The following is a 27,045-nucleotide window of genomic DNA, read 5'->3' as shown; positions in this document are numbered from 1 at the left end:
AGTTGGTTAAGCATCTGCCTTCGGCTCAGGTCATGATCCCAGGGTCCTGGGATCGAGCCCCACATCGGGCTCTCTGCTCCGCGGGAAGCCTGCTTCTCCCTCTCCCACTCCCCCTGCTTGTGTTCCCTCTCTCTGCTGTGTCTCTCTCTGTCAAATAAATTAAAAAATCTTAAAAAAAAATAAATTTCACTGGTTTTTCCTAATGATCTTTATCTGTTTTGGGGTCCCATCCAAGATACCACAGTACATGTAGTTGTCATGTGTTCTTAGCTTCCTCTGACCGGTGACAGTTTCTCAAACTTTCCTGGCTTTTTTGATGACTCACTTTGGAGGAGTACTAGCCAGGTTATCCTGTAGAAGGTCACTCCGTTTGGATATACCTGATGTTTTCCTCCTAGTCAGTTGGGGTTATAGGGTTTGGGGAGGAAAACAACAGAAGTGAGGTTCCATTCTGATCACATCGTATCAAAGGCACATACTGCCGCATGACTTATTGCTGATGTTGACCCTGATCACCTGGCTGATGTGATATGGTAAAGGTACTCACCTTCCCTCTCCTGCCCCCAACTCTTCCCACACACTACTCTTGGAAGCAAGCCACTAGCCTTACCCCAATTCAAGTGGGAAGGGTTACGCTCCCCCTCCTTGAGGGCAGACTATCTCCATTCATTATTTGTGATTCTTCTGTAAGAGAAATTTCACTTTTCTCCCCCACTTATTTTTATTTTTCAATCATTTATTTATATCAGTATGTACTCATGGATGTATGTTTTATACTTCGGATTATAATCCAAATACTGTTATTTGTTTTGTTGCTCAAATTGTTCCAGACATGGCCCTTGGGAGCTTTTTCAGTTTGGCTCCTGCATTCCTTTAAGATGCTCCCATCATTTTGTTTCTTGAATACTTCTTTACTTTCTGGCACTCTAAGATGCTTCACGCTCTATTTTCCCTGCCCAAGAATGCTACTGGGGTGAACTTCTAGGCTCTTTTGGAAGGCAGAACTAGGACCTAGGAAATACACGTATGTAAGCTAACCCATGCATACATACATACTTACCATGATTTCTGTATCTACCCATCTGTCTCTATATCAAACTAAACATCAATTCATACTGATGTCTCCTGCTGTTCGTTCTAGCCTTCCTCCCTCGCTCATCTGTAACCGCCCTCTCCAACAGTGAGAAAATCATCTGCTTACCTATTTGTACACTTTCAGATACAGCACAGCCATTTCCAAGTTGTTAGCGCACACCCCCATGAGAAATTCACATTTAACTACAGTGTGGTATTTATCTACAATTTATTTTAATGCCAGTCTTAGAGTTTCCAATCAAAACGCTATTTCCCAAAGTTCCCTAGGGCAGTTCTTCCCCACCCCACCCCACCCCGCCACAGTGAGGTTTTCTCATACGTTTGTAATACAGTTTTAAGGTTCTTTTGTCACAAGCCCACATTCCATCTTGGAATCCCCAGGCTTCTTGGTTGGTTTTTTAAAATTTAATTTCTATACATTAGGGTTCACTCTTTGTAGGTCTTGACAAATGCATAGTGTCATTTATATGCCAGTCCAATACCATCCAGATTCATTCCACCAACCCAAAGAATTCCCTATGCTTCTCTTAGTCAGAGGCTCGCCCTTTCTAAATCCCTGGCAACTGCCGATCAGCTTTCCATTCCTCTATATTATCATTTTCCAGAATATCATATGAATGGAATCAAATAGGCTTTTTACTCTAGCTTCTTTCACTTAACAAAACGCATCTTAGATTCATCCATGTTGTTGCGTGAATTAATAGCTCATGCTTTATTTCAGAGTAGTATTCCACAGCCCTGAAGGTACCACGGTGTGTTTATCTATTCACCTTCTGAAGGATATCTTGGTTGCTTCCAGTTTTTGCTGATTATGAAGAAAGCTGCTGTAAACATTGATGTGCAGGTTTTGTGTGGACTTATTTTCAAATCAGTTGGGTAAATAGCTAGGAGCATGATTGTTGTGCTGTATAGTAAGCCTTTATTCAACTTTATTTAAGAAATGCCAAAATGTCTTCCAAAGTGGTGTGCCATTTTGAATAGAGTTACTTTAAGTTTCACAACTTAAATACAATTTTTCTGATCCTTTCCTTTGTTTCCCAAGCTGGTAGACAAGAGGTCTCACTCCTAAGGCAAAGAGCGCTGGCTTTGCCCTCCGATCTGAGTTTAAATCCTGACTCCAAAAACCTAAAAACCACTTAAAAACTGTGTGACTTTTGACAGGTTAGTTAATCTCTCTGAGCCTCATATTGAGATTTAACTCTTCATATATGCATGATGTCACAGGTTAGGTTCTCCAGGAAGTGGATTTTGAAAGCACGTTTAGCCTGTGGGATGTTTATTAGGGAGAACCCTTGGGGTCAAAACCTACAGAAGGGAGGGAAGGCAGCCGAATAGGGCAGAGGGAGAAGCTGAACAGAAATGACCCATCGGAGCTGTCCTGATCTGGGCTGAAGTGGTCAAGCCTTTCTGCCCCATCTGGATCAGTCATTGGCTCAGTGCCCTGGAAGAAGCAGCTCTCCGCACCCAGCGCAAGGTGTCCTTCCTTGAAGATGCATCTGGGTGATGCTTTCCAGGATCCACTGCACCAGGCAGAGTGGAAAGAACATTGCAAGAGAGTGAAGAGTGGTCCCCCGTTGGAATCTTTCTAGCTCTGTGCCTTCAGGCAAGTCCTTCCTTTCCCAGAGCCCGCTCAGCCACGTAGAAGTGGCTAAGACCACGGCCCCACCAATCTTGTAGAGCACTTTGCAGTTCACCAAGTAGCTTTGTGTAGCTTAACCACAGCAATCTGACAATACCAGTAACTAGCCCCTCAGTGCGCTCTAAGGCAGTGCGGCTCTATGTGGTCTGAGGGCCGGAGTGTGTCCATTCACCGCTTGTTCCTGGTTCCTGACCAAGTTAGGTACAGAATTTGAGAGTACCTGCTCAGAAACTTTAGAGCAAGGTGACAGAGGAATTTTATGTCTGTTGAAAGTAAGAATAAAAACTTGGACTTGTACTATGTTTGTCTTTGTTTTCATATTTCATTTTTCTGGTAATTTACATTGTATTTTACAAATGAATAGGTCCAAGATGGATTAGGGAACCGTCCCCACAACACACACACAAGAATCTGGTCCTACACCACAGACGTTTTGAGAAGCATTGGTCTAGGGCACACCCAAATGCCAGCTTCTGACAGTTTTTGCCTTTCTTAAAGGGGGAGGCCCCTTTTGATCCTATCATTGGCATTGTATTGATAGGGCCAGGGTTTCCTGCTGTTTTTTTTTCTTTTCAGGGGCCCTTTAAAAGGGGCTACTAGGAAGAGTCTTCCTGCCCATCTGGTTCCACCCATTTCCTCACTAAAGATATAACTGGGTGTACAGGGCACCCCTTGCACTGGTTAAAGGTTTTCTAGCAAGGAGTGAGGGGTGAGTTAGAGTCTAAGAAAAGCCCAAACCTTGTGTGTTATCCACAAACTCTCCCAGGTCTTTCAAAATCCATTTCCTAGCATTTTCAAAGGGGAGGAGTGAGGAAGAACTGGCATTTATTGAATACTCGCTTATGGGTGAAGCATTTACAGGTGATGAAACCAAGCCTCAGGGAGGCATGTGGCGCAGGGGGAAGGGTGGGGATGGCGTGCAGTGCAGGGAGGTATGCGGCGGGGCCAAGCAGGTGGGTGGGGGGCTAGGCACACCTCGAGGGTTCTCAGGCCCGGCCACTTCCATTGTGCCCTTCTGCCCAGTTGGAGGCTGGAACTAGGCAGAGTGGGAGCAGGACAGAAGAGCTGTCTGGGCAGTCAGCCTTCCTATCGAGCCCAGGATTCCAGAAAGTCCTTACCCTTCTCTGACACAGGAACCTCATTGATTACAAAGAGTGGGCGTCGCTGCCGGTGTTATTGAGATAACGCCTGTAGAGCGTCCCACCCGGAGCCTGGCATGGATTCCGTGCTCAGTAAGCAGCTCGGTGCTGGCTCTGCCCTTCCGTGGGGTCATTAAGACAGATGCCCAGTTCAGCCCAAGGCATCCACTGCCCATCTGGTCCTGTCCCTGGCCCACTCCAGCTCAAGGACCTTCCGGGGCTCCCCCCTACCTCAGGGAGAAATTCCTGACGCGCTGACTGGACATAGGAGTTGCCCCAGACAGTAGGCAAGGCAAAGTCAGGGACCCTGGCTGCATTGGTCACCACTCTCGCTCAAAGTTTGCTGAACAAAGGCCTGGCCTTCCAGCCTCCTGTTCCCTCAACCTCACTTTTGCCCGCCCCATCACAACAGTGGCCATCCCGAGCCTGTGCCCTGCCCGCCGTGTCCGCTCCCTGCCTTTCTTTGCTCACTCAGCAGCTTCCACCCTCCCTGTGTTAGCCTCCTCCTGTACCCTCACCAAGCACAGTCAGCTCCCTTCTGAGGCCAACGCGTGGCCCGTGCCACGTGGCTGCTGGCGGTGCTGTGCTGGCTGACCCCTGTCCCACCCGGCACCAGAAAGCCGTGTCACATAGGCTGGGCCCCACTGGGCCCTTTGTTCCCTGGGGGTAATGCCATTTGAGAACTTCTCCCCAGGCCAAAGGGCAGCATGATTTCTGGAAGACTCCAGCGCACCCCACCCTTAAGGGCCTCTGACCCTTGCTACCACGCCTGACAAATCTTGTCGTCCTCTGTCTGCATCTATCTGTGTGTGTGTGTGCTGGCGTCGGGGAGCTGTTCTCCTGCACCATGCGGAGGCCCCCGAGGCGGGCTCGGGGGCCCTGAGGAGTGTCAGGCAGGAGGTACTAAGTTAATAACTGACCCCTTATATGTGAGGTTCTGGTACACTGTGTTAGCTGGGGAGGCCAACCACTAGACAAACACCTGCAATCTCTCAGGAAAAGGACATGTTTTGCTCAAAGTCCAGTGTGGCTGTTCCCGACCGGGCAACTCTCTGGGGCAGCCCTCCTCTGAGATCAGGCCCTAGCTTCCTTTCTTGTGCTGCCGTGGTCTTCCATGGGAGGCCGCCAGGGTCACCATGCAAAGGGAAGAATTCTCTGCCCTCCGGCCCCCCAAGTCTCTCACCACTCCCTTCCCCCATCCGGACCCCCTCAAATCTCATGGTCACCTCCTCCTCCATCCCAGGCCAGGCCAGGGGGTCACGGACAGAATTCCCTCCCCCGATCTCTGCTCATGCTGTGCCCCACCCATTTGGGGACCCTCTCTATGGCCAGCCCTGGCAAGCTACCTTGCGCAGCAGTACACAGCATGGTGTGGCCCAGTCTGGTCTCGGAGGGCTCATCCACCATCACTGTGGTAGCTAGCCTCCAAGCTGGCCCCCGGGGGCCTCACATCCTGGGATTCACACCCTCGTAAGGAGTGTGACGGGACTTAGTGAATTCACATCTCACCAATACGATAAGGTAGAATTGATAGTGTGTGATACAGAGTCTAGGTCATAAAAGGTAGTGTGGTCCCTCTCTCTCTTTACTTGCTCTGGGAGAAGCCATGCCCTTGGCAGCCATATGGAGAGGCCTGCACAGAGCACAGAGCCTCCCACCAACAGCCACATGGGTGAGCTTGGGAGTGGATCCTCCAGCCCGACTCAAGTCTTCCGCGACTGCAGGCCAGGCCAACAGTGTGGCTGCAACCTCATGAGACACCTCAGCCAGAACCCCTTAGGGAAGCCACTCCCAGATTCCCGACCTCAGAAACTTTGAGACAATAAATAATGTTTGTGGTTTAAAGCAGCTAAGTTTTGGAGTTTCTGTCACATAGCAATAGAGAACTGATTTAATGACCTCCAAAGGCAAGGCATGGGTCTTCTCGGCCTCATCCCTGCCCCAGGCCTAGCGTGCTGAACCAAGAGGAAGTGCCATGTGAGGATTCATTTATGCAACCAGTTCTCATCCAGTGGGGTGCTGAGGCGCCCTAGGTCCTGTGCTGGGTGCTGGGTGGGGCTGAGGGCGACCAGGATGTGGTCTTGGCCCTCAGGGCTGTCCCAGTCGAAAGGGAGACAAAGAAGTCCACTCACCCATTAATGACCCTTTCACCCCCAAAACTAGCCCCAAATGAGGGTAACTAACTCTGGTTCAGGGCAGTCAGGTGGGAGGCAGAGTAAGAGGGTGGGTGGGGCGTGCTGATGGACGACAAAGGAGGTGCCCTTTGGGGATGAGCGAAGTCACCCAGGTCTGGAAGGAAGCATGTTTCAAGGAAAGGGAACAGCATGCCCTGGAACTGTGATGCAAGAGCAGCGTGCATTCCGCAAGCAGCGAGGGGTGCCAGGGTGATGGGGTGCAGGGGAGGAGATCCAGCGGGGGAGGCTGGTGAGGTCTAGGAGCAGATGAGGAAGGCTCTGGAGGCTGAGGAGGAGTTTGGGCATTATCCTGGGGCGTTGGAGACTATTTTAGGGTGTTGGGTTTTGTCTGGACAGTGGAGGCAGGTGCTACATGTGGGTAGGCTAGAGGGAGATCACTGGAGGCAGAAGTATCCTGCACAGGATTGTGACCACCCAGCAGCCATCCCAGTGCTGACTGCCATGGCAGAGGAAAGGGAAGTCTGGGGCACCCCGTGGAACCCCTACCTCAACCAGGGACGTTAGGGAAGGCTTTCTTGCATAGAGGAAACCAGTATTGAAGGATGAATAGGAATTTTCCAGACAAAGGGGGAGGTGGGGAGGGGGAGATGCCATTCCAGGCAGAGGGAACCGCGTGGGCAAAGCCTAGAGGGGAGAAAGAGCAAATCTCATAGAAGGAACGGCAAATGGTTTGGTATCATGGGAGCCCATGGTTAAGGGAGGGGGACAAATGAGGATGGAGAAAACTGGGCCAGATGATGGAAGAGTGGCAAAAGGCAGGCTAAGAAACTTGGACTTGAAGGTGGACATCTCTCTTCCACTGACCCCTGCAGATGCACTGTCCACCTGTCTCCACCCTGCTTGTTACTGGAGGCCTACCTGTGTGCATGGCAGCCACAGGCCCTTGTGCCTTCCCGCTTGCGACTGGGCTCAGGCAGAGGGGAACCTTGGCAGAAGAGGGAGGGGAGAGAGGGAAGCGGAAATGCTCATTCCTTGCTCCTTCCCTGCAGGGTCACCAGCACGGTCCGTGTCCTCTGACCAGCGATGGCCCCTACACCCTGGCTGGTCACTGAGGATGGACTGGGGAGAGCCAGATGGGGATGGGGCAGCGGCTGAGAATGAGCTGGTGCCCTGGGGATAAACTACAGCTCTTATCACGGTCACACAGCGAATTCCACTACACCTGGGGGGAGGGCGGAGGTCCTGCTGCAGGCTTTCATTGACCACTGTTTCGTAGATCGTTTGCAAAGATGGCCACAGAATCTCTTCATGTACCTCCAGCCCATTGTATTGTGACACCCATGCTCCTTCCAGGCAGAAGCAGAGTCTATTCCTCACCCCTGAAACTTCCGCCGGGGTGGGGGGGTTCCAGGAGTTGCTTTGATCAACAGAATGGGATGAAGTGACTCTGCAAGTTGTTCAGCCCAGTATTTAAGAGCTCTTGCAGCCTTGCTCCCGTTCTTACAAATTCCAGCCACCGCTGAGTGCTTGAAGACCCATCAGACCCACCTGCAATGAGAGGCCCAGCCAGCCCCACCAGCCGGCCCAGTTCCAGCTGAAGGCACCTGCACGGAGCCCAGGGCAGACTGAGAAGAGCCACCTGTCCAACCCACAGAACCGGGAGGAATAATTAACTCCTTGCTTCTTCAGCCATTCAGTTTTGGCCTGGCTTGCTAGACAGCAATAGAGAACCATAATGGGTGAGTACTTCTCTCCTTTGCAAATCTTGCCCTTCTTCATGGCCCTGCCCACCTGTCACCTCCTCCACTTCCTCCTGGTTGGAAATCATCACTCCCTCCTCTGACCCCCATCGCTCTTTGTTCCCGCTTCCCTTGTGAGCCCCCTAGCATACTACCTCTTAGGATACCAGGCACCTTCCTGAGACACGGGGTACCTTTATCCCCTGAATCCTAATTTACACTTATTCCACACCATTCCAGACATGACGTGCAGTGACTCATATGTTCAAAATATTACCTTACTACGTTCACAACACCAGAGATGGGTATGGTAGTCCTTCTCAGCTGGCAAAATTGAGGTTTGGAAATGACAGGACTTGCCCAGAGTCACTGAAAAGGGATGGGCCAGGATTTAAACCCAAATTTACACCTCTTGGCTGTCCCTCCTGTTGTAGTTACCGGTACGATTTGCTCCTGGAGGGAAAGGATGCTGCTTCCCTGCTGGAGGGTGAGGGGAGTCACAAGTTTGGTCCCCGCCGGGCATCCTGCCCTTCACTATTGACGTTATGTGCCAAACCTAGGAATCCAGAATCTTCTCGTCAGGGCATCTGTCCCCATCTCACCCACCCTGCAGACCCACACAAACATGCACTCCTCGCATCTGGTCTTCATCCTCTGTGTTGGTCTGCCCCGTGTCCTAACATAGCCTCTCAACTTTCTTGCCCAGCAGAACAGGACCAGGGGTGGTAAGCTTGGGGCCAACGGATCAGGAAGGATGAGCCAACATGGCATTCTCTGGCCCTGTCTCATCCACCTTCTGGAAAGATGAGGTATGGCTGCAGGGCCACAGGGCCAGGCTGGGGGTCCAAAGAGGGGGCCTTGATGAGCCCTCTCTGTTGGGGAATGGGGAAGAAGGCTAAAGTAGAATCCTTTCATTTGTTGAACTGACATTTTTGGGACCCCCCCCCCAACCTTTCTGTGCCAAGGTCAGGGGCTGAAATTACAATGGACGAGTAAGAGGTGCCTCCAGGAGCTCTTCGCCTCTGTAATGTCAGAGCTGAGACTCAGGGTTCATCTTAGTCAGTCGGGGAAACTGAGGCTCAGAAGGAGGGCAAAAAGGTCTGCCCACTGCCACAGGGGAGTGACAGAGCACAGTTCTCCTTCTCCCCCTTTCGGGCCCCTGTGGCTGCCAGTCTACAGCTCAGAGGACCCCAAAACGCAAAAGTGCTTAGCAAGAACGCAGAGGTTTCAAGGCCACCCCCCCCCCCCGGCGCAGGGAGGGAAGAGTGGGGACATCCAGGGAGCAGGATGAAGGAGCTTGTAGGAGACGGGGCTGGAGCAGGAGGCTTCTTTTGCGCTGTTACTCAAGGTCAAGGAAGAAAAACCTGGTGACGGTTGCCACTCTGGCTCTTGAGTGACATGACAACAGGGGACCGAAACCTCAGAAATTCCTCTCTTCCAGCCATCTCTCCCATTCCCAGAGGAACAGGCTGAGGAGAGGGAGGCTCGCAGGGGTTTCGCAGCAGGGGTGCAAACCACCCACGCCAGAGCCTGGTGACCGCTCCCACTCGCCACTTGGAGTCCTGGCGTGGTTGGATTTGCGGAAGTTTGGGAAGGCTGTGAAGATATGTTCAAAAGATGCCTCCCGGAAGACTTCTCAGATCACAGCACCTCCCGCTGGGCTCCCTAAGGCCAACCTTCTGGGGAGGCACTCAGCAGAACTCCAGGTGTTGGTCCACGGGGACATTGTACTTGAGCTTGTGGGCTTCGAAGAGGTTGCACAGCTCCTTAATATAGCGCTGGTGCAGCTTGTCCACCTCCTCTTGCGAGGGGTACGGTGTCTTCTGCACCTCAATGGGCTTCCCCACTATAAGACACAAATGTGGGTGTTGGCCCCAAGCAGGAACCACTGGGTTGCAGGGGCCCTTCCCCATGGGCATTCCTGCAGCAAAGTGTTCTTACTGCCATCCCTTTCAGCCCTATTTTGGGTGATGGGTTCTAAGATGTTATGGTAACTCCATGATTCTGATATAACAACACCCACGGGCATTGCGATGGAATGGAATGTGCCATGGAATGTGCCAGGCGCTTGCCACGCATTATCTCCTTTAATCCTCGTAACCGTCCTATGTGGATAGAAACTCTTATTACTCCCTGTTGACAGGTGGGGCAATGAGGCTCAGAGAGGCAAAGTAACTTGTTCAAGGTCACATAGCCAGGAAGTATCTGTTCCAGTTTTTAAATCCTGGGGATATGCTCTTAATTTCCAGACCACGTGGTTCTGGGAGCCCAAGATGCAACAATTAGAAGTGCCTGTAGATCTAGGATGAGGTGGGCCCACAGCCCACGCAGCTCTTCTTCCTCTTTCTCTCTCCACCTGGACTGCAGTGCCTGCTTTGTTCTAGGGAAGCCCTAAGTGACCTCCTTCCTCTGGTTCTGCCTGGCTGGGACGGTAGCTCCCCTGCCTTCTCCTCTTGGGATAGCTCTGGTGGCAGCAGCAGTATTAACACATGAAAATATTGCCACAAGACACGGGGAAAGTCATGGTGTAGGGGGTACACCAAGTCTGCACTCAACTAACAAATAAATGGATGGATAAAGATGAACCAACGTCCCTCTATAGGCTTCGTCAGAGGGGTCCAGCTGGGATCCAAGAAGAAAGCAAATGAGGGATCCCAAGAACTGAAAAAGACGGTGCTGAGTCCATGCACTAAAGCTCATGCCCATTATTTACAGGCAAATCCCTCAGGCTCTAACTCAAGCGTAGCAATTCCTACTCTACACACAATTCTAATTGACTTGGAATGGCCTTTCCCTGTGTCCACCTTTTCCAATAAGCCTTATTAGAGCCTCTGGGTCAGAATTAAACCCTCCTTCTCTAGCACAATAAGAACTCAAATAGACCCTGATCCAATTCTCAACCTTGTTACTCAAAGGCAGCATGATCTTTTGGAAGTTACTTAACTTCTCGGAGCCTCAGTTTGCCATCAGTGAAATGGGGATAATAGTCCCTATCTTGAAGGTTGTTGGGATAGATCGAGCTGCTGCACGTTAGGGAACCTGCCTGCCACACAGCAGGTACTCTGTAATCAGTAGTGACTACTGTTCTTTGTGCCCCTGTTACAGTTCCCATCCCACGGTGCCTTCTCTTAGGCTTATCTGCTTGATAAGCAGTGCCTGTTTCCTGGTCTAGAATGGTGAGCTCCAGGAGGGCGAGGATGTGTCTCACTCATCTCCATGTCCCCTTGCAGCCCACAGCCCAGGCCTCTTTCCCATAGGACCCACCCCTCACCCCCGGCCAAGCCGGCTCGCAGCTCACCCACGGTGGTGATGGGCTGGCGGTAGGGTATGAGGCCGAAGCTGTACTGGAAGATGCCACGGCCGTGGAAGAGCGGGAGGGAGACGCCCATGATCTTCTGCAGCCGGTTCTGGATCCGGCGCAACCAGGACCCGGGACAGTTCTCAACCTGGTCGAAGAGCTCATTCTCCCCGAAGGAGAAGATCGGCACCAGGGCTGCCCTGGAGAGAGACAGGAGAGAATACGAGTGGAAGGTCCCACAGAGGGCCCCTAAGCTAGCTTCCTGCAGGGACGGAGCAACCAGGAACTGGAGCAGAGGACAGAGCCCTGGGCCAGCAGTAGGAGGCCTGGGTTGTCTCCCAGCCCTGCCATAGCTTTGCTTTCTGACCTTGGGCAGGTCCTGGCCCCTCTCAGGGCTACATTTTCCCAGTTGTAATAGGACAGATAGGCCAGAATGCTTCAGAGTCCTCCCAGGTATAAAATATCTGTGAGTTTTGTAGAAAAATCTCTCTGGCCCCAGCTAGCTTGTGTTCTTCAAAGATGCTTCGAAGTAGAGCAGCTCTGTGATATGCCCCAAACTCCATCCTCCCAGATCCCGTAGATGTCAGATCCAGTGCCAGCTTTGGGCAGACATGTCCCTTCCCACCTAGTGCCATTGATCACCACGCCTCCCTTCTGAAATCTTCTCTGGGTATTTGGGCATGCCATAGTACATTTCTCAATATAATCTTTGCTGTAAATAGACTGAGAATCTCCCCGCCAAAATACAATCTGCACTAGTCTCTGCTGTCTTCCTGCCAATCTCCCCTGGAGCTGAGAGCCCTCTCCCCAGATACCCGTGCATCAGGGCGAGCCTGACGAAGCCCTTGCGGTTCCGTAGCAACAGTGTGGAGGAGCTGGGCCTGGCGTTCAGAGCCTCCTGGGCACCCCCCACAATGATGGCCAGCAGATTACCACCTTCCTTCCTGCTCAGAATGTGAGCAGCGCTCTCCTTGTCCGATGGGACCAGCCCTGGGAAGAGAGGAAGGTGGTCAGGTACGGGAGAAGGGGGCAGGGATTGTGGGGTGGATGAGACCCAAGAGAGAGACCACCAAAAATGGCCCGAGAGGTCCGGGTCCCTACCCCATCCCCTCCAGCTGGGAGTCCCCTGAGGACTGGAACTAAGTCCTCTCCCTTTTCCCCACAGCCTCATTGAGCTCAGTGCCGCGCATGCAGCTGTGGGGAGTATTTCTTTGGGTTTAGCCACTTCGCCCATTGCACCTGCACTTGCAAGAAGTATGGAAGGGTTGGCAGCCCTCCCTGAGATGCCTCTTCCCGTGCCTCCAGCCTCATCCTCCTGGACTTTACCCAGGCGTGTAAAGACTCACCCCCCGACATGATGTAATCCCTGAAGAAAGGGGCCCGGAACCAAAGGCTCAGCATCATCAGATGGGGACGGATTCCGGGGAAGAGCGAAGGGAAGCCCGTGCTCTCTGTGCACAGGTTGACAAAGGCTCCGGCCGCCAGGACCCCGTGGGGGTGGAAGCCCGCAAGGTAGTTCCGGGAGGGGTCCAGCTCAGCAGTCTTGACCAGCTGCAAGGACAATAACCCGGTGAGCCAGAGCGGGACCTGCGTGCCAACCCTGACCGTGCCACCCATCAGTGTGACCTTGGGCAAGTCGTTCCCCCTCTCTGAGCCTCAGCTTCTCAGGCATACTGAGATACAGTGTGTGAATGCATCCAGGGACACCGTCTGATTCACGGCTGGCTTTGGACAAATTGCTTCCCTCTCAGGCTCTTCATCTGTAAAATGGGGACATTTAGCCCTGTCCTGCCTACCTCCCAGGACTGCTGAGAAGCTCGGGTCTGTGGTACCCTGAAATTACCAAGATTACTACAGGACCAAATATCATTTGAAGGCATCAAAGGGACACACGGGGGCACCACCCTGCTGGAAGAGCCCGGGTTTAACAAAACTCAGTCAGTATGAGAAAAATAGGCACTTAAGCCCTGGGAGTGAGCATTAGCAAGATATAGCAGGAGTGGTTGAAAGAACATGCAGTCCAGAAGGCTGGCTCCAGGCCTATTTACCCTTCCATACAATGCAAGTGTCTCCCTGGGGCTCCCTGCTCCCCCTACGCCAGACCTTCATTGCCCCTCGACCATTTTCTTCCCCCAGCCATGGGCTCTGCTGGGAAGCAACTTGCCAGGGTCTGGGCAGGCCTGCAGCATGGAGCGGGAGGTAGGGATCACCAGTTATTGCAGATGTCCTAGGGGAGGAGAGCTGTTGTCTTTAGCAGCTCCCAGCTGAAGGGGGATGAGGGTGGGGGGGGCAGGAACTGAGCAAACAAATGCTGTTCTCAGCCCACCCGTCACTGGACAGGCTGCTCCATGGTCCAGTCCACAAAGATTATTGCTGCGGGCAGTGATTGTGTGTGTGTGTGTGTGTGTGTGTGTGTGTGTGTGTGTGAATGGGGGCAATCCCTCCCCCACCCTGCCAGGACCGCAGGCCCACCTTTCACACTGCCCTACACTCTGGGAGCCATAGCCATCAGAGTCTGAAGGCCCCTGCGGCCCCTGGGCCATGCCCTGAGCCCCTGGCAGGAGGTCTCCTGATAGAACTGCCCAGTCCCCGCAATCGGCTGCAATCGCCCTCCCAGCCGCAGGGCAGCCCATCCTGGCTCAGCTTTGCCACGGTGAAAGTTCATCCTATCATTGAGCTCAAACTTGCAGTGGGTGGCTCCCTGAGGGTTCTTGCTGCTGCCTTTGGGGCCCCAGAGGTCTGGCTGCCTGCCCTCAGAGCAGCCTGGAGGGGCCTGGAGGGACCTGGAGGGCAGCGACGAGGATCTGAGCCCAATCTGCCCCATCCAGGCCAAATGGCCCCAAATTCTCTCGGACTTCACCTGGACTTGGTTTCTGCAACACCCTCCTGCCCAGTATGGCCCCCAGGCACCCACTGACCCTTTGCAGAAACCTACAGGAACCACAGTTGGAGGGACCATCGCCTCCCACACGAGGACAAACCTCTCCTGCTCACGCGGTAGGGACTTCCTAGATGTGAGGATAAAACCGGAGCGGCGAAATCTCTGGTTATCCTCAGTGGGAAAGGTGCTTGCTTGGGAACCCATCTGGCGACATTCCCCTACAAACCCACCCGGCTCCCCGCCCTGACTCACGGGCGCACAAATTCTTTCTCAGGCAGTGGGAAGGCGATTTTGTACAGCTCCGGAAAGGCGATTTGGCAATAGCTATGACAACCTAAAAGCGTGACTAACCTTGGAACCCAGCAACTCACTGCTAATTTCTTGTGCTTGTGCAGAATGACATGTGAACGAGATTATTAACCGAAGCATCACGTTTTGGTACTATCAAAACCTCGGCACCCCCTCCAGTGCCCATCAACAGGGCCCGCTGAGACAAATTCTCAAAACAGCCACACAAGTGGGGCACGGGGCAGCCCTCAGGAAGTATGAGGAAGAACTCCCTGGCCTGGCGGGGGAAGATGGCCACAGTCGCTGGTCAGGACAAAGCAAAGGGCAAGACATCGTGGGCAGAACATCCCTGACTGTGCTGGGGAAGGGGACACGCACTTGTTCGTATGTGGACACACCAAATGCTAGCTGTCCTAGTTACCTCTGGGGCAGGGATTTTCACCCACATACCCTCTCGTCCCTTTGGAATTTTGAACAAGAATGTATGACGTACTATCCTTAATAAAGAAGCCTTTGCATACAGAGAAATATCCGGCTGAATGTGAGGGCCTGTGTCTGGGCACGTGTGCCAGTATTTGTCCGTGCATTTACATGTGCGGTGTCCAAGTATGTGCGCTGATGGGGTCATCACTGTCCGCACGTCCCTAGACATGGTCTCTGCTGCTATCCTTCTGTGCACCCCTCTTCTCTCTGTCCCCTGTGCCCAAGGGATAGCACTGCCTCCCCGTGAAGGCCGTGAGACGAGAGGCCACCCGTCTGCTGCACCTACTGACCCAAGCACAGGCGTGGAACAGAGGAGACGCTCTGGAAAAACTGTGGGATGAGGGAAGGAGAGAATGAACCCACGAATGGATGAGGCTGAGGCGGCCTGCCTTGGAAGGAAGGCCCCCTGTTCCCGATCCTGTCCCAGCCTGTCACCTGGGTTCCAAAAGCAGGGGAAAGAACTCTGAGCTGCAAGTCAGGAGACCTGGGTTCTGCCACCAGCTCATCACATGACCTGTGCCAGGCCCCTGCGTTCTCTGGGCCTCCGTTTCTGTCTGCCCCCCAGGACAATGATAATGCCTCCCTGTCAGGGTGGTTCAGATGAGGTACATGGCGGGGGGGGGGGTGTAAAGCGCTGTGTTCTCTGCCTTGCTCCCCTCAGTCCTTCTAGGGGAGAGAGTGGGACTAAGCGGAGATAGGTGGTGGACGGGGAAGGCCCTCTCTGCATGCACATCGTGGCAGGCCCCGTCACGTACCAGGCAGTAGCGGCTGGGGAGCGGAACGGCCAGCTTGCTAGGCTCTGGGGGGACACCTTGCTATTTCTTTATATATATATATATCTAATTCATGCACCATCAAATTTACCCTTTTAAAGCACACAATTCTGTGGTTTTAGTGTACCTCAAAGGGGAACAACCATCACTACTATTTCATTCCAGAGCATTTTCAACACCCCAAAGGGAAACCCCATGCCCATTAGCAGTCACTCGACTGTCCCCCCAGCCCCCGGCAACCTTGGCTTCCTGTCTCTATGGACTTGCCCACTCTGGGCATTTCGTGTGAATGGCATCCCACAGCATGGGGCCTTGTGTGTCTGGCTTCTTTTGCTTTGGCAGAATATTTTCCAGGTCCCTCCACGCTGAAGCATAGATCAGCGCTTCATTCCTGTTTATGACTGAATACCATTCCACTGTGTGGATACACCATACTTTTTGTTCATTTATCACTCAACGGACATTGACGTTATTTCCACCCTTTGGCCATTACAAATAATGTGGCCACCAACACTTGCACATCAGCCTTTGTGTGCACATGTTTGCAATTCTCCCAGGAGTGTCACTACTTTGAACCCCAAGACCCTCGCCTAGAGGACCGCAGCCCTGCAGGAGGAGAGAGGCATTTCCGGGAGAGGGCTTCTGGACCACGGGTGAGAGGGAGGACAGTGAGGGCTGTGTCTCTGCCCTGTCTGCCCAGACCCATATCTCAATGAATGCCCTTTGGCAGTGATGGCCACTGCCCTGATGGCTCCTTTATGGTTCACAAAGCACCCACACCCCTAGCCTGTGTAACCGTGGCCCTCGGGAGGTGGGCTGCAGTGTGAGAGCCCCCATTTGACAGTTGAGCAAACTGAGGTGCAGAGGGCTAAGTGACCTGCCCAAAGCCACACAGATGACCCGAGCTCAGTTCCGCTGTCTCCTGCCAAAAACAGAGAGCAGAGAGCCTTTGTTCCAGAACCAGAGAGGTATCTCGAGACTCAGGACTATCTCAGGGGCCATTTCCTTTCTAGTCAAACTTGGAATGTCCAGGGCTCTCAGGAGAAGGTGCTTCCTGCCCATCAGCAACCTGTCCCTCCCTATTCTAAGGCCTGGCCCTGGAGAACCTGTTCATGACCTATTTATGTACCTCAATTACTTGGTAGTTTAAAAATGCAGGGCAAGCAAGGTCTGATTCAGTAGTCTGGCTCTGGCCTTGGGCATCTGATTTGTGGCAGATGTCCGAGAGGATTCTGATGTATATCAAAGTTTGAGAATCACCCCTTTAAACCAAAGGAATCCCTTCCAGCTTTAAGCCTTTGGCTGGGGGGGGGGGGCAGGGGGGGCAGGACTCGGGTCCTTCCCTGTCTCCTCCCATCATGGTCAGATGGAAGGAAAGGCTTGGATATTTTCCCTGGCCCTGGTGGTCTCGGTATGCTATCAAGAAGGGCTTCAGACCCCCTCGCCCCTGCCTCTCACCTGGTTCTTGGCTCTGCCTCTCCCCCTTGCACTCATGCACTCACAGAACAGACACCCACTGACATCAGCGGCTATATTCTCTCAATTCTAAGATGCACCTTTTCTTTGCATCTTAACATTATGCTCTCAAGATGCATTTGACGATTCCTTTGGAGGGATTGTTTCTTAGTGGTACATAAAATACTGGTATGTTTTGCCATTAAGGATATCTTAGAGGGGCGCCTGGGTGGCTCAGTCCCCCAACTCTTGGTATCAGCTCAGGTCTTGACCTCACAGTCATGAGTTCAAGCGCTGTGTTGGGCTTGGGCGTGGAGACTACTTAAAAAAAAAAAAAAGGGATGTCTTAGAGTTGAAGAAATACAGGATGTGCTGAGCACGGAGAGCTGGAAAGAATGCCCCAGGTGGTGCACATTCCCAGCACCTCCTGTGCCCAGGGACCTCAGTACACCGACTTGCTCCATCTTCTGTTCATTCTGCAAGGGAAGTACCGGTGGCAATGTCCCCATTTTACAGATGAGGAAACTGAGACACAAGGTTAATTAACGGGTTCGAGGTCACATAGCTAGTAAAGTGGCAGAGGCAAGACTTTAATACAGGCGGCCCGGCTCCTATAGGCTCTGCTGCTTTGTAGGAATCCCCAGGTGAAAAGTGGTGGGGGTTAACGGGGCAAAGGGGTGTACTTCCAAGAAGGGTACCAGCCCAGGAGTACTTGGAGAATTTGGATGGCAAAGGGGGCAGGTGAGGCATAAACAGGGGTCCAGAGTCCAGGCACCTGCAGGCTGGACAAAAGAATTAGATTTGATTTTAGGTGTCACGGGAGTCACTGCTGTTTTAACATTTTAGGAGTATTCTGGCTGCTGTGTGCAGGATGGACTGCAGGGGGCGTCGGCGGAAGCAGAGCCCAGATAAAGAGCCGACTGGTCAGGATTTAGGTAGTGAGTGGGGGAGGTGTTTTGGAGAGACCCCAGGCTCCAGAGCAGTTCTCAACCAGGGCCAGTTCCTCATCCCACCAGGGGACATGTGGTCACATCTGCAGACGTTTTTGGTTGTCACTCCTCGTAGAGGGGAGTGCTACTAGTGGGCAGAGTCCAGGGATGAAGGCACCCCCTGCCCCCCACACACCCATCCTTCAGCCCCAAATGTCCATGTGTCGATGTGCAGAAAGCCTCCTGAGAGCTGCCGGCCGAGGAGGGACAGCGAAGACAGGAAGTGAACAGGAAGGAAGCCCCCTCCCTTCAGGGCAGCCATAGGGCTGAGGGAGGGGTGTCAGGACGGGCACAGCTCGGTGTGAAGGAAGACCCTCTCCCAGGCAGAGTCCTCCCATGGTGAAAGGAGTCATCACAGGGGGAAGTATCACTCCTGGGTCCAAGTGTAAGCTGGAGATCTGTCCGGGGCAGGCAGCTGGCTACCCACCTACCTCTGACTCCAGTTAAGAGCCCCCAGTATGCTGGCGTGGGGGTGGGGGTGGGGAGGGAGGGCCTGAAGTCCCTAGTGACGTCCGCAGGGCTGAGGAGGCACTGAGGCAGGGCCCAGGTGTGGGTGGGGAGGTGTCCTGCGCCGCCCTGGGCCTGCAGCATTTCCTGACACCAGGTCACAGCCCGGCTGCAGCACTCCATCCCTTGTCAGGCCTTGGCCTGTGTAGACAGTGTTTACTCCAGGATGATGAAATCTTCACAGGGGAAACCCAGCTCTGGGGCCGGTCTTCAGCACGAGGTGGGGTCAGTGCCTCCTATGTGAAACATCGCCCATCGCCAGATTCTTCATCATTAGCTCTTTAGGAAGCCTGCAGCGTGAGTTTAGAAAGCTGCAAGGCCCAGAAAGTTTCCTAATTTTGCTTGGAATTCCATCCATAGATGCTAGTCCATAAAATCACACTAAGAACTGATAGGAGCTCAGAAATCTACACGCATTTGACAGGGGAGTGCAGAGGCCTGTGAATGTGCATGGGAGCGTCACCTACCTTCCGCCCCTCCCAAGATCCCAGCAGGGCCTGGGCTGTACAGGTGTGTAAAGGGTTCTAGAGGGGAGAGGGGTGGGGGGATGGGTTAGCCTGGTGATGGGTATTAAAGAGGGCACATACTGCATGGAGCCCTGGGTGTTATACGCAAACAATGAATCATGGAACACTACATCAAAAACTAATGATGTAATGTATGGTGACTAACATAACATAATAAAATAAAATTAAAAAAAAAAAAAGAGTGGGAGGGGAGGGGAAGGGAATCTGCCGGCCACAGCCCCAGCCCTGCAGGCTCCCAGCCTAGGCCAGGCAAAGTCCAAGTGCATGCCATCTCGCCCTCTGCTGGCCACATGGTGGTACTGCCCACCCTCCGCAAGGTCGTGATGCAACAGGCCTACAGTGGGCATCCATCCTGAAACACTACACACAGAATTGCGGCAGATCAGGGCAGTGTCCCACCGGGGTCAATAGTGCCGAGGTTGAGAAACCCTCCTCGAGGGCTGGCTGGCTAGGGAAGGACCAGGAAAGGCAGTGGATAAGATAGGCACAGACCCTGCTTGTCTTTGCTGACAAGATCCTGGAAGAAGCAAATATGGGGAGACCTCCCCCAACCTGGACTCCCAGGTTAGCTCAGTGCTGCTCATTCGCTCTGCCCTTCAACACCTATCACCCCTCGTGAGCGTGGAATTCTCTGCCAGTCAACTTCCTGCCCTCTGCCCAGCCCCTGCCCTGATGCCCTACTGCCCTGCCCTGCCCTGCCCCGTCCCACCCTTGCCCTTTGCCCAGGAGGCCCTGCTCACTGTGGTGCTCGGGGCTTCGTACCCCAGTTCTTGCCCAGCTTTTGCTAGTCCTCGCCGGGCCCCAGGACTCTCAGAAGGGAGCAAAGAAGGAGCCCTGAGTCCGCTGCTGAGTGCCCACGAGTCAGTGGGCTGTTTAACCTCTGTGAGCCTGTGTCCTCCACTCCCTCCCCCTTCACCAGCTGGGGACCTAACGCCAAGGGGGGGCGGGAAGAGGCGGAGCACCAGGACCGGGCAGGAGAAGCCCGGCAGGTGTGAAGGTCAGAGCCGTCCCCCGACCACAGCCACGTGCGCGCCTCTCCACGCTCCCCACTGACTCGGTCACATAATACTAGCACCGAATGTCCTGCCAGCCAGTAGGACGTTCCTGCCAGCTCAGCGAATCTGCCCAACTCAGTGACGTGTGTTGTGTCATCTCCACGTTACAGATGAGGACACTGAGGCTGACAGAGGCTATGAAACTCTCCCAGGGTCACCATGGGCTGTGGCGGCGCTGATATTAGAACCTAGTCTGTCCTGCTCCAGAGGCCACAGTTTCTGCCTTTCTTCTCCCCCGTTTCCAGGGTCCGGTCAGCTGCCCCCGCCTGGCACCTCTCCGTGTTCCCCACTGCCTTCCCACCGTGGCCCATCCGGCCAATAAGCCAGCCCTGCCTGGCCGCTCAAGTCCCGGGGTTCAGTCTGTCTGGGATTTGGTAAAGGAGCCAACAGGAGGGTCTGTTCACTCAAATCCGAGGGTCCGCTTTACTCAGGACTGACATTTGAGTCCAGGGTCAAGTATCCACGATGGCATGAGATGCCCTGAGTCAGAGTGAGAGATTCAAACGTGCTCAGAGGTGGAGGGATCAGTCTGCTTCCTGGATACATGGGGAAACTGAGGCTTCGAATGGGGCAAGGTTTTGCTCAAGGACACCCAGCAATCTGGAGTTGGGGGCGGGTTAGAACTGAGAACCAGTTCAGGGCTCTCTCCCCTGCTCCTTCCCCCCTAGTTAATGCACACACTTTAAAAGCAGGAGAACTTGTCCTGTGGAGTTGGTCACACCTTTGTCCCTCTCAGAGTGTCATTCTCCCCGTCTGATGAAGTGTGGGGCTTGATGGGTCTCTTAGGACCTTGAGTTTATTATATTCACCCCCTACCTGGCTGCTGAGGGGTTTACACCTGTAAGATACATATGTGTGCCACACTATATGCCCACAGAGACCTTCAAACCCTGACATTTCCCAACCCTGGGAAACCACAGCCAGAGAGAAGCTGGACTCCTCCCCAGACCATATAGTGGTGTAAGCCCTGGCCCCTCCCTCCCAGCATTCTGCTCCCTGCACCCTGGGCCGTGCTCCCGCCATGAAGATGGACACATCCCAGCCAGCCCCAGTACTCACCGAGACAGGGAAATAGTCCCTCATGTACTTCCACAAGAAGCAGCGCTTTAGGGCTTGGATGGGCCTGCCCCCCTGCCGTGGCTTGTCTAGGTCCAGGTACCACCAGATCGCGTACAGGACACTGACCAACCAGAATCTTGTGAACAGGAGGCCTATGAAGACCACAGTGCAGATCTGGGCTGGGGAGGGAAGCAGGAACCATCAGAGGTCTGAGAGGAAGGAGGTGAGATGGTGCACACTGAGTGTCCCATATGCCCAGCGCTAGCAGCATGGTCCCGTCCAGCCCGTGGCCCCGGGAGGGAGAGCTCAGCTTCCCACGCCTTCAAGGAGGGAAGGCACCTGCCAGCCCGCCAATGTCTCGCTGGGAGCACAGATTCGAACCTAGGTAGGCCCAACTTCAAAACTCATTGTTCCCGCTGTCCTGGCTCCCTTGTTCATGCTGGTCTTCCCCCGCACTACCTCCCTCTCCCCAGTCAAGTGGTCTGCATTCACCAGGTGCTCCAAAAATGCCTGCTGGACAACCGACTGGATTCCTGGTTTCTAGTTTCCATCTTTTGGGGACCTCAGAGAGAACGGAAACACTCTTTCTGCCCACTCTCTGCCCCATCTTTCCACAGATACACCTGGCCAGATCTGCCTCTCTTCAAAGGCCTTCCCCGGCTTTCCCGTAACTTCGGGAGGAGCCGGCCCTCCCCGCCTCCTCGCCCACCTGCACCCCCAGCGCTCTGGCCACACTAAACTGCTGTGTTCTTACAGCTCATTGAGCTCCTTCAGTCCCTTAGCTTTGGCTCGTGCTGATTCCTCCTTCCCGCAGTGCCCTGTCCCGGTGAAGGAGGGAGGGAGAAAGAGGCCAACCCTTGGCTGGTCCGTGGCTCAGGGCTGTAGCAGGGCTAGGACTAGGCCCCGTGAGGAACTCCCTCTCTGACCCGCAGCTCTGAACCCCTTGCCATAGGCTAATCCCAGCTTCATCTCAGGGTCAGCTGGTCCGTGGGCCATCGCTAATCTGATGCTGACGGAAAGAATATTCCCAGAGAATGTGGCTCCTTCCCCACCCATTTCCTCTACTCAACACCAGGCACTCATCCTCTTAAAGAAGGCCAACTTCCAGTTGTATATTCTATTTGAAAGTAGGGGAGATTGGGCCTGCCATTCCTGGCACCTGGAGGAGGGGCCTTTTGACCCAGTCTGAACAGTGGTAGAATTCATAAGCCGGACGATGTAGGCTGGGGCTCACGGATGTTCACTTTACACAGAGCATCTCTCACGGGCCAGGTGCAGGGGGGCAGCCGTGAACAACAGACACGAAGTCCTGCCCTCGGAAAGTGATGTTCCAGGGTCACAATCAGGGCGCTTTGTTTTTTAAATTGTTACTGTGATGAGAGACGCGTAACATAAAATATATCACCTTAACCGTCTTTAAGCATAGAGTTCAGCGGCAGTAAGTCCATTCCCATTGTCGTGTAGCCATCACTACCACCGTCTCCGGGCCCGCCAATCTCTGACACTGAATCTCTCAAACTGAATCTCTGACTCCCCGGGCCCCTCCCCCAGCCCCTGCCGGTCGCCATTGGCTTTTCTGTCTCTACAAATGTGACTATTCTAGGAACCTCATGTATAAGAAGAGTCATGAAGTATTGATCTTTTGGTGACTGGTTTGCGCCACTTAGTATGATGCCCTGATGGTCTACTCATGCCATCCATGCTGTAGCGTGTGTCAGAATTTCCTTCCCTTTTGAGGCTAACTACTATTCTTTCTCATGTACCGACCGCATGTTGTCTATCCGCTCATCTGTCGATGCACCAACGGCCACTCGGTCCATCCTTTGCACTTTAAATTTTCAAATACGATTGAATTAGTCACTAATAATGTAAAATGGGGAGGCTTCACAATACAAACCCCGACATCTGATTTCTCTTGAAAAACTAGAAGACATGGTAGCCCCGAGTCACGAGTCACTGCTCTCCCAGGCAGCCCTTCCCTCCAGCATTTCCTCCCATTCCCAGACCTGATGGCCAGTCTTGAGCAACCTGTGCTTTATGCTCAGAGGCCTTGCAGTTTCCTGAGCATGGTGGAAAGGACCATTCGCCGTTGGGGGGTTGGTTAACTTTTTGTTTGTCTTAAAGATTTTTTCATAAAGATTTTGCAAGAGAAAGCCACAGAAGGGCGGGACCAAAATGCCACCGTTTGTATGAAAAATAACCCTGGGGCACCTGGGTGGCTCAGTTGGTTGAGCGACTGCCTCCGGCTCAGGTCATGATCCTGGAGTCCCGGGATCGAGTCCCACATCGGGCTCCCTGCTCAGCGGGGGGGTCTGCTTCTCCCTCTGACCCTCTTCCCTCTCATGCTCTCTGTCTCTCATTCTCTCTCTCTCAAATAAATAAATAAAATCTTTAAAAAAAAATTAAAAAAACAAACAAACCCTGGCACGTACATATACAGCGGCACACGCATAGAGCAGAAAAGGAGCCCCCGGCTCTGGAAGAAGGAGACAGGATGTGGGGGACAAGAATGGCAGGGAGCTTGAGTAAGTTTAATTTATTCCTTTTTCCATATTAAAAATGTTTAGGGTGGGGGGAAAAAATTAAAGACCCCCGGCTAGGCCTCTCTCCCCTTGGGCAAAATCAGAAGTCTGTGTGAGTGGTTCCCACCTTAAGAAAACCAGCTCCAGAGAATAGACACAAATGGTTGATCGTGGCTACCTGGAGGGTAGGATTCGGGGAAGTCTTGCTTTTAGGACATTCATCACGTTTGAATGTTTTACCATGGCACGTATTAGTTCTGCAGTCAGAAAAAGAGATTGGCATTTGCACTTGACACACAAGGCATTTGCACTTGACCAGACAGAAAGGCCTTCCCCATACCAATCATCCTTCACCCTTAGCTTACCCTTCAACTCCTCCCAGCAGGCAAAACTGAAGGCTATGGAATCACTTAGAAAGGGAAACACTTTCTCTCACTTAATCCTCACAACTCTGAGAGGAGGGGAAATATTTTAAACCCCACTTTACAAAGGTCCAGAGAGGGTATGCTAATTGGCTAAGGTCACACAGCAAGCTGGTAGGATGGGACCTAAGATCCAAATCTACCATTTTGGCTACATCTTGCTCCCATTTATTCACTCAACAAACATTCATGGACTCCCATTCTTGTAGGAGCAGGAGATGCAGTTAAGGACAAGACAAACTATTTGAATGGTGCTCACCTTCCAGGGTGAGTTATAGAGGAGAGGAAATAGTAAATAAATTACCCACTTGGGAAGTATTTGGCTGTTGGCCCTGAGTCCTTAGTGACGGGTCCTAGGTGACCTCTCCAGTCACTTCTCTGGCCTCTACCACTCCCTGCAATGCCTCTTCTGACTCCAGTATGAACGAGCTGTTCAGGAAATGCACGTAGTATTTGCTCTTCCACTGGAAGCCCTCACTCTCTGACCAGCCTTTCAATCCTGCCCCGTGGCCCCCATCTCCTAAACAGCTCCTGAATGGGGCCACTTCTCCCCACCCACTGCCAGCCTCCCTAGACCAGGGCTGGCAATCTTTTTCCTTAAAGGGCCAGACTGTCAATATTTTAGACTTCGCGGCTCAAGAGGCAACTTGGATGATATTACATAGGTCCCTAACCATTTAAAATACAACCCCTTGAAAATGTGAAAATCCTTCTTAGCTCATAAACTGTACAAATACAGAAACATTCAGTGGGCTGGATTCAGCCCATGTGCCATAGTGTGGTGCCCCCTGATGTAGATTGTACGGCTCCCTGCCAACAGCCCATTCCCCCCCGTCCCCCACGCCAAACACAGTAGATACCTCCACTGCAGCCACAGGGAACTTCCGCATACAGATTGGACCTTGTCACTCCCCTACCTAAAGCCCTCCTGAGGCTCCCCTTTGTCCCCAGGATAAGGGATACTATAAAAACCTCCTACTCCAGGCCCCAGGGGGCCCAGATCCCTTTTCCCAGCTGCCCTTCTTCTAGTCGTCCAGGCCCAGGGCTACCTGACCTCTCTGGGCTGCGCTTGATATTCCCAGGCTCCTCTGCCCCGGGCCTACTGAGGCAGGGTGGGGTGCAGCGGCAAGGCCAGTCAAACACACTCAGCTTGCAAAGCTCACACAAGGCATGCTGCACCTGACGAACCTTATCCCCTGTGATCCCGAGGCCACAGCCTACCTCTAAGGCCCCGGGCGACCTTTGTCCAGGAGCCAGCGGACTTGCAGCCTGCCCAGGGCTAGGCCTCCTTCCCCAGGCTGTCTCCATCCGCCCAGTAGCCCCTCAGCCCCACCTCCTCCCACACTGTCCGCCCTCTCCTCTCTGCCCTCCTTCCCTTTCTTCCTTTGGCTGTAGAAGGGGCCCAAGACTCTGGACCTACAACCTTGGGGCAGTTAAGGCACTTAGTGTTTCTGCCCATCTGTGTAATGGGGATAACCAGGGATATTTAGAATGTTTAACAACCCCTGGGACAGAGACACAGATGAATCATAAGGGATTCATAAAGGTGCTAGAGGCCTGCTTTGCTGGGGGTGACTTCAGCTGCAGAACTGGGAGGTGGTTCTGAGGGAGCACATGAGGGTGTGTGTGTGTGTGTGTGTGTGTGTGTGTGTGTGTGTGTGTGTGTATGGGGGGGTGCTGTTGACCAACTGGTACAGAGCATACCCATAGTGTAACACCAGGATAGTGGCATCTGTGCACAGGCCGAACGCCAGTCCCGGGGGAAGCAGAGGCTACCCTCTCTGGTGCTGGCAGAGGAGGTGAAGAATCCCACACACCCCCAGTCATTCTCTTCCCCTGCTCGGCCCCGGGCCCTCCTCCAAAGGGTTCCCTTCAGCAGAGTGGAGTTTGGGCAAGGGCAGTCTCCCTGGTCACCATCAACGTGCTCCTGGCGGGGGTGGGGTGGGGAGGGGGAGCTAAGCATACTTCCCATGGGCCCCCAGCCCAGGGGTCTGGCCTAATCTGGGCCAGGCAAAGCAAGCACATTCTCCACTTCATCCCGCGGAAGCTCTGTGCCAGCTCAGCAGTGATAGTCCCACTCCACAGCTGATGAATTAGAGACCTGCAGAGGTCTCGCTCCAATCCCCTGGCAGTCTCTACTTTCTCTTGCACTCCTATTCTTTCCCTGTTCCCTTCTCTTTCCCTACCCACCAGTCTGTGTCCTCCTCTTTGAAAGGAAGGAAGGAAATCCATTCCCTCTGAGAAGCCCTACAGGGCCTGGAACTTTCCCACAATCACTCAGATCCTTCCCCACACCACCACCAGGTAGCCTGAGGCAGGGTCTCCGTCCTAGTACTAAGGTGGAAAGCTCAGTAACCTGTCCAAAGCCACAGGCAGCGGCTTCTACCACACCCTGTCCCCATGCCCTTCCATACCCTCCAGAGGACTCCGGGCACCGGACTCTATGGGCAGGGACTCTGAGTGCAGCAAAGCCCCCTTTAGGACGAATGTCTTTCCACCATCAAAACACTGTGTGCACCTGGAGTGGCAGGTGCCCATGGTCTCCCAACCCCCAGCCCAGCTCGCCTTACCCAGGACCAAGAAGGAGAAGACCCACTGCAGGACCATGAAGGTCTGTAGCCTGCGCTCCCATGGCAGGAACAGCGGTGCAAACTTCACCATGCTGGCTCCTGTGACGGCTCCAGAGGCTTCTCTGTGCACTGCTGCGGTCTGAGACACCAACTGATTTTTGTTGCTATTGGAGGTTGCATAAGCGTTTGTAGGGGATGGGGGGAGGAGCGTGCCCCACCCAGCCCCACCCAGCCTCAAGGCCTCTGCCCCTACAGTGGCAGGGACACGTTCCTAGGAAAAACCTTTGAATCCACCTGCCCTGGGCCTAGGAGGAAGGAGGAACGAAAGGAAGCGTATAAGCCTTGTCCAAGGCAGTTGCCTCCTCAGGCAATGCCTTATCTGCAATGACCTTTCTCTGCTAGAATCTGGCCTTTCACTTTGAAGGTGAAGCCCCAAGTAGAAAAAAGCAATCCTGTCTTCATCTGTCCA

The 27,045-nt window shown here is 53.3% G+C and overlaps 1 protein-coding gene across 1 annotated transcript; it reads right to left on the bottom strand.

Annotated features, from left to right (window-relative positions):
* Positions 1–2,354: 2,354 nt before the first annotated feature.
* Positions 2,355–26,746, bottom strand: MOGAT2 (monoacylglycerol O-acyltransferase 2). Its single transcript, XM_025894159.2, has 6 exons — positions 26,577–26,746; positions 21,063–21,241; positions 12,392–12,596; positions 11,861–12,035; positions 11,046–11,245; positions 2,355–9,593 (listed from the first exon to the last, which is right to left on the bottom strand). Exons 1-6 carry the CDS (start codon positions 26,665–26,667, stop codon positions 9,439–9,441), a joined length of 1,005 nt encoding a protein of 334 aa, XP_025749944.1. The 5' UTR covers positions 26,668–26,746; the 3' UTR covers positions 2,355–9,438.
* Between the last annotated feature and the right edge of the window lie 299 nt (positions 26,747–27,045).

Source organism: Callorhinus ursinus, unplaced genomic scaffold (assembly GCF_003265705.2).
Source record: "Callorhinus ursinus isolate GAN/ISIS: 27379988/994484 unplaced genomic scaffold, GSC_fseal_2.0 scaffold35, whole genome shotgun sequence".
NCBI classification, from domain to species: Eukaryota; Metazoa; Chordata; class Mammalia; order Carnivora; family Otariidae; genus Callorhinus; species Callorhinus ursinus.
This window is presented reverse-complemented; position numbering and strand designations above follow the sequence as displayed.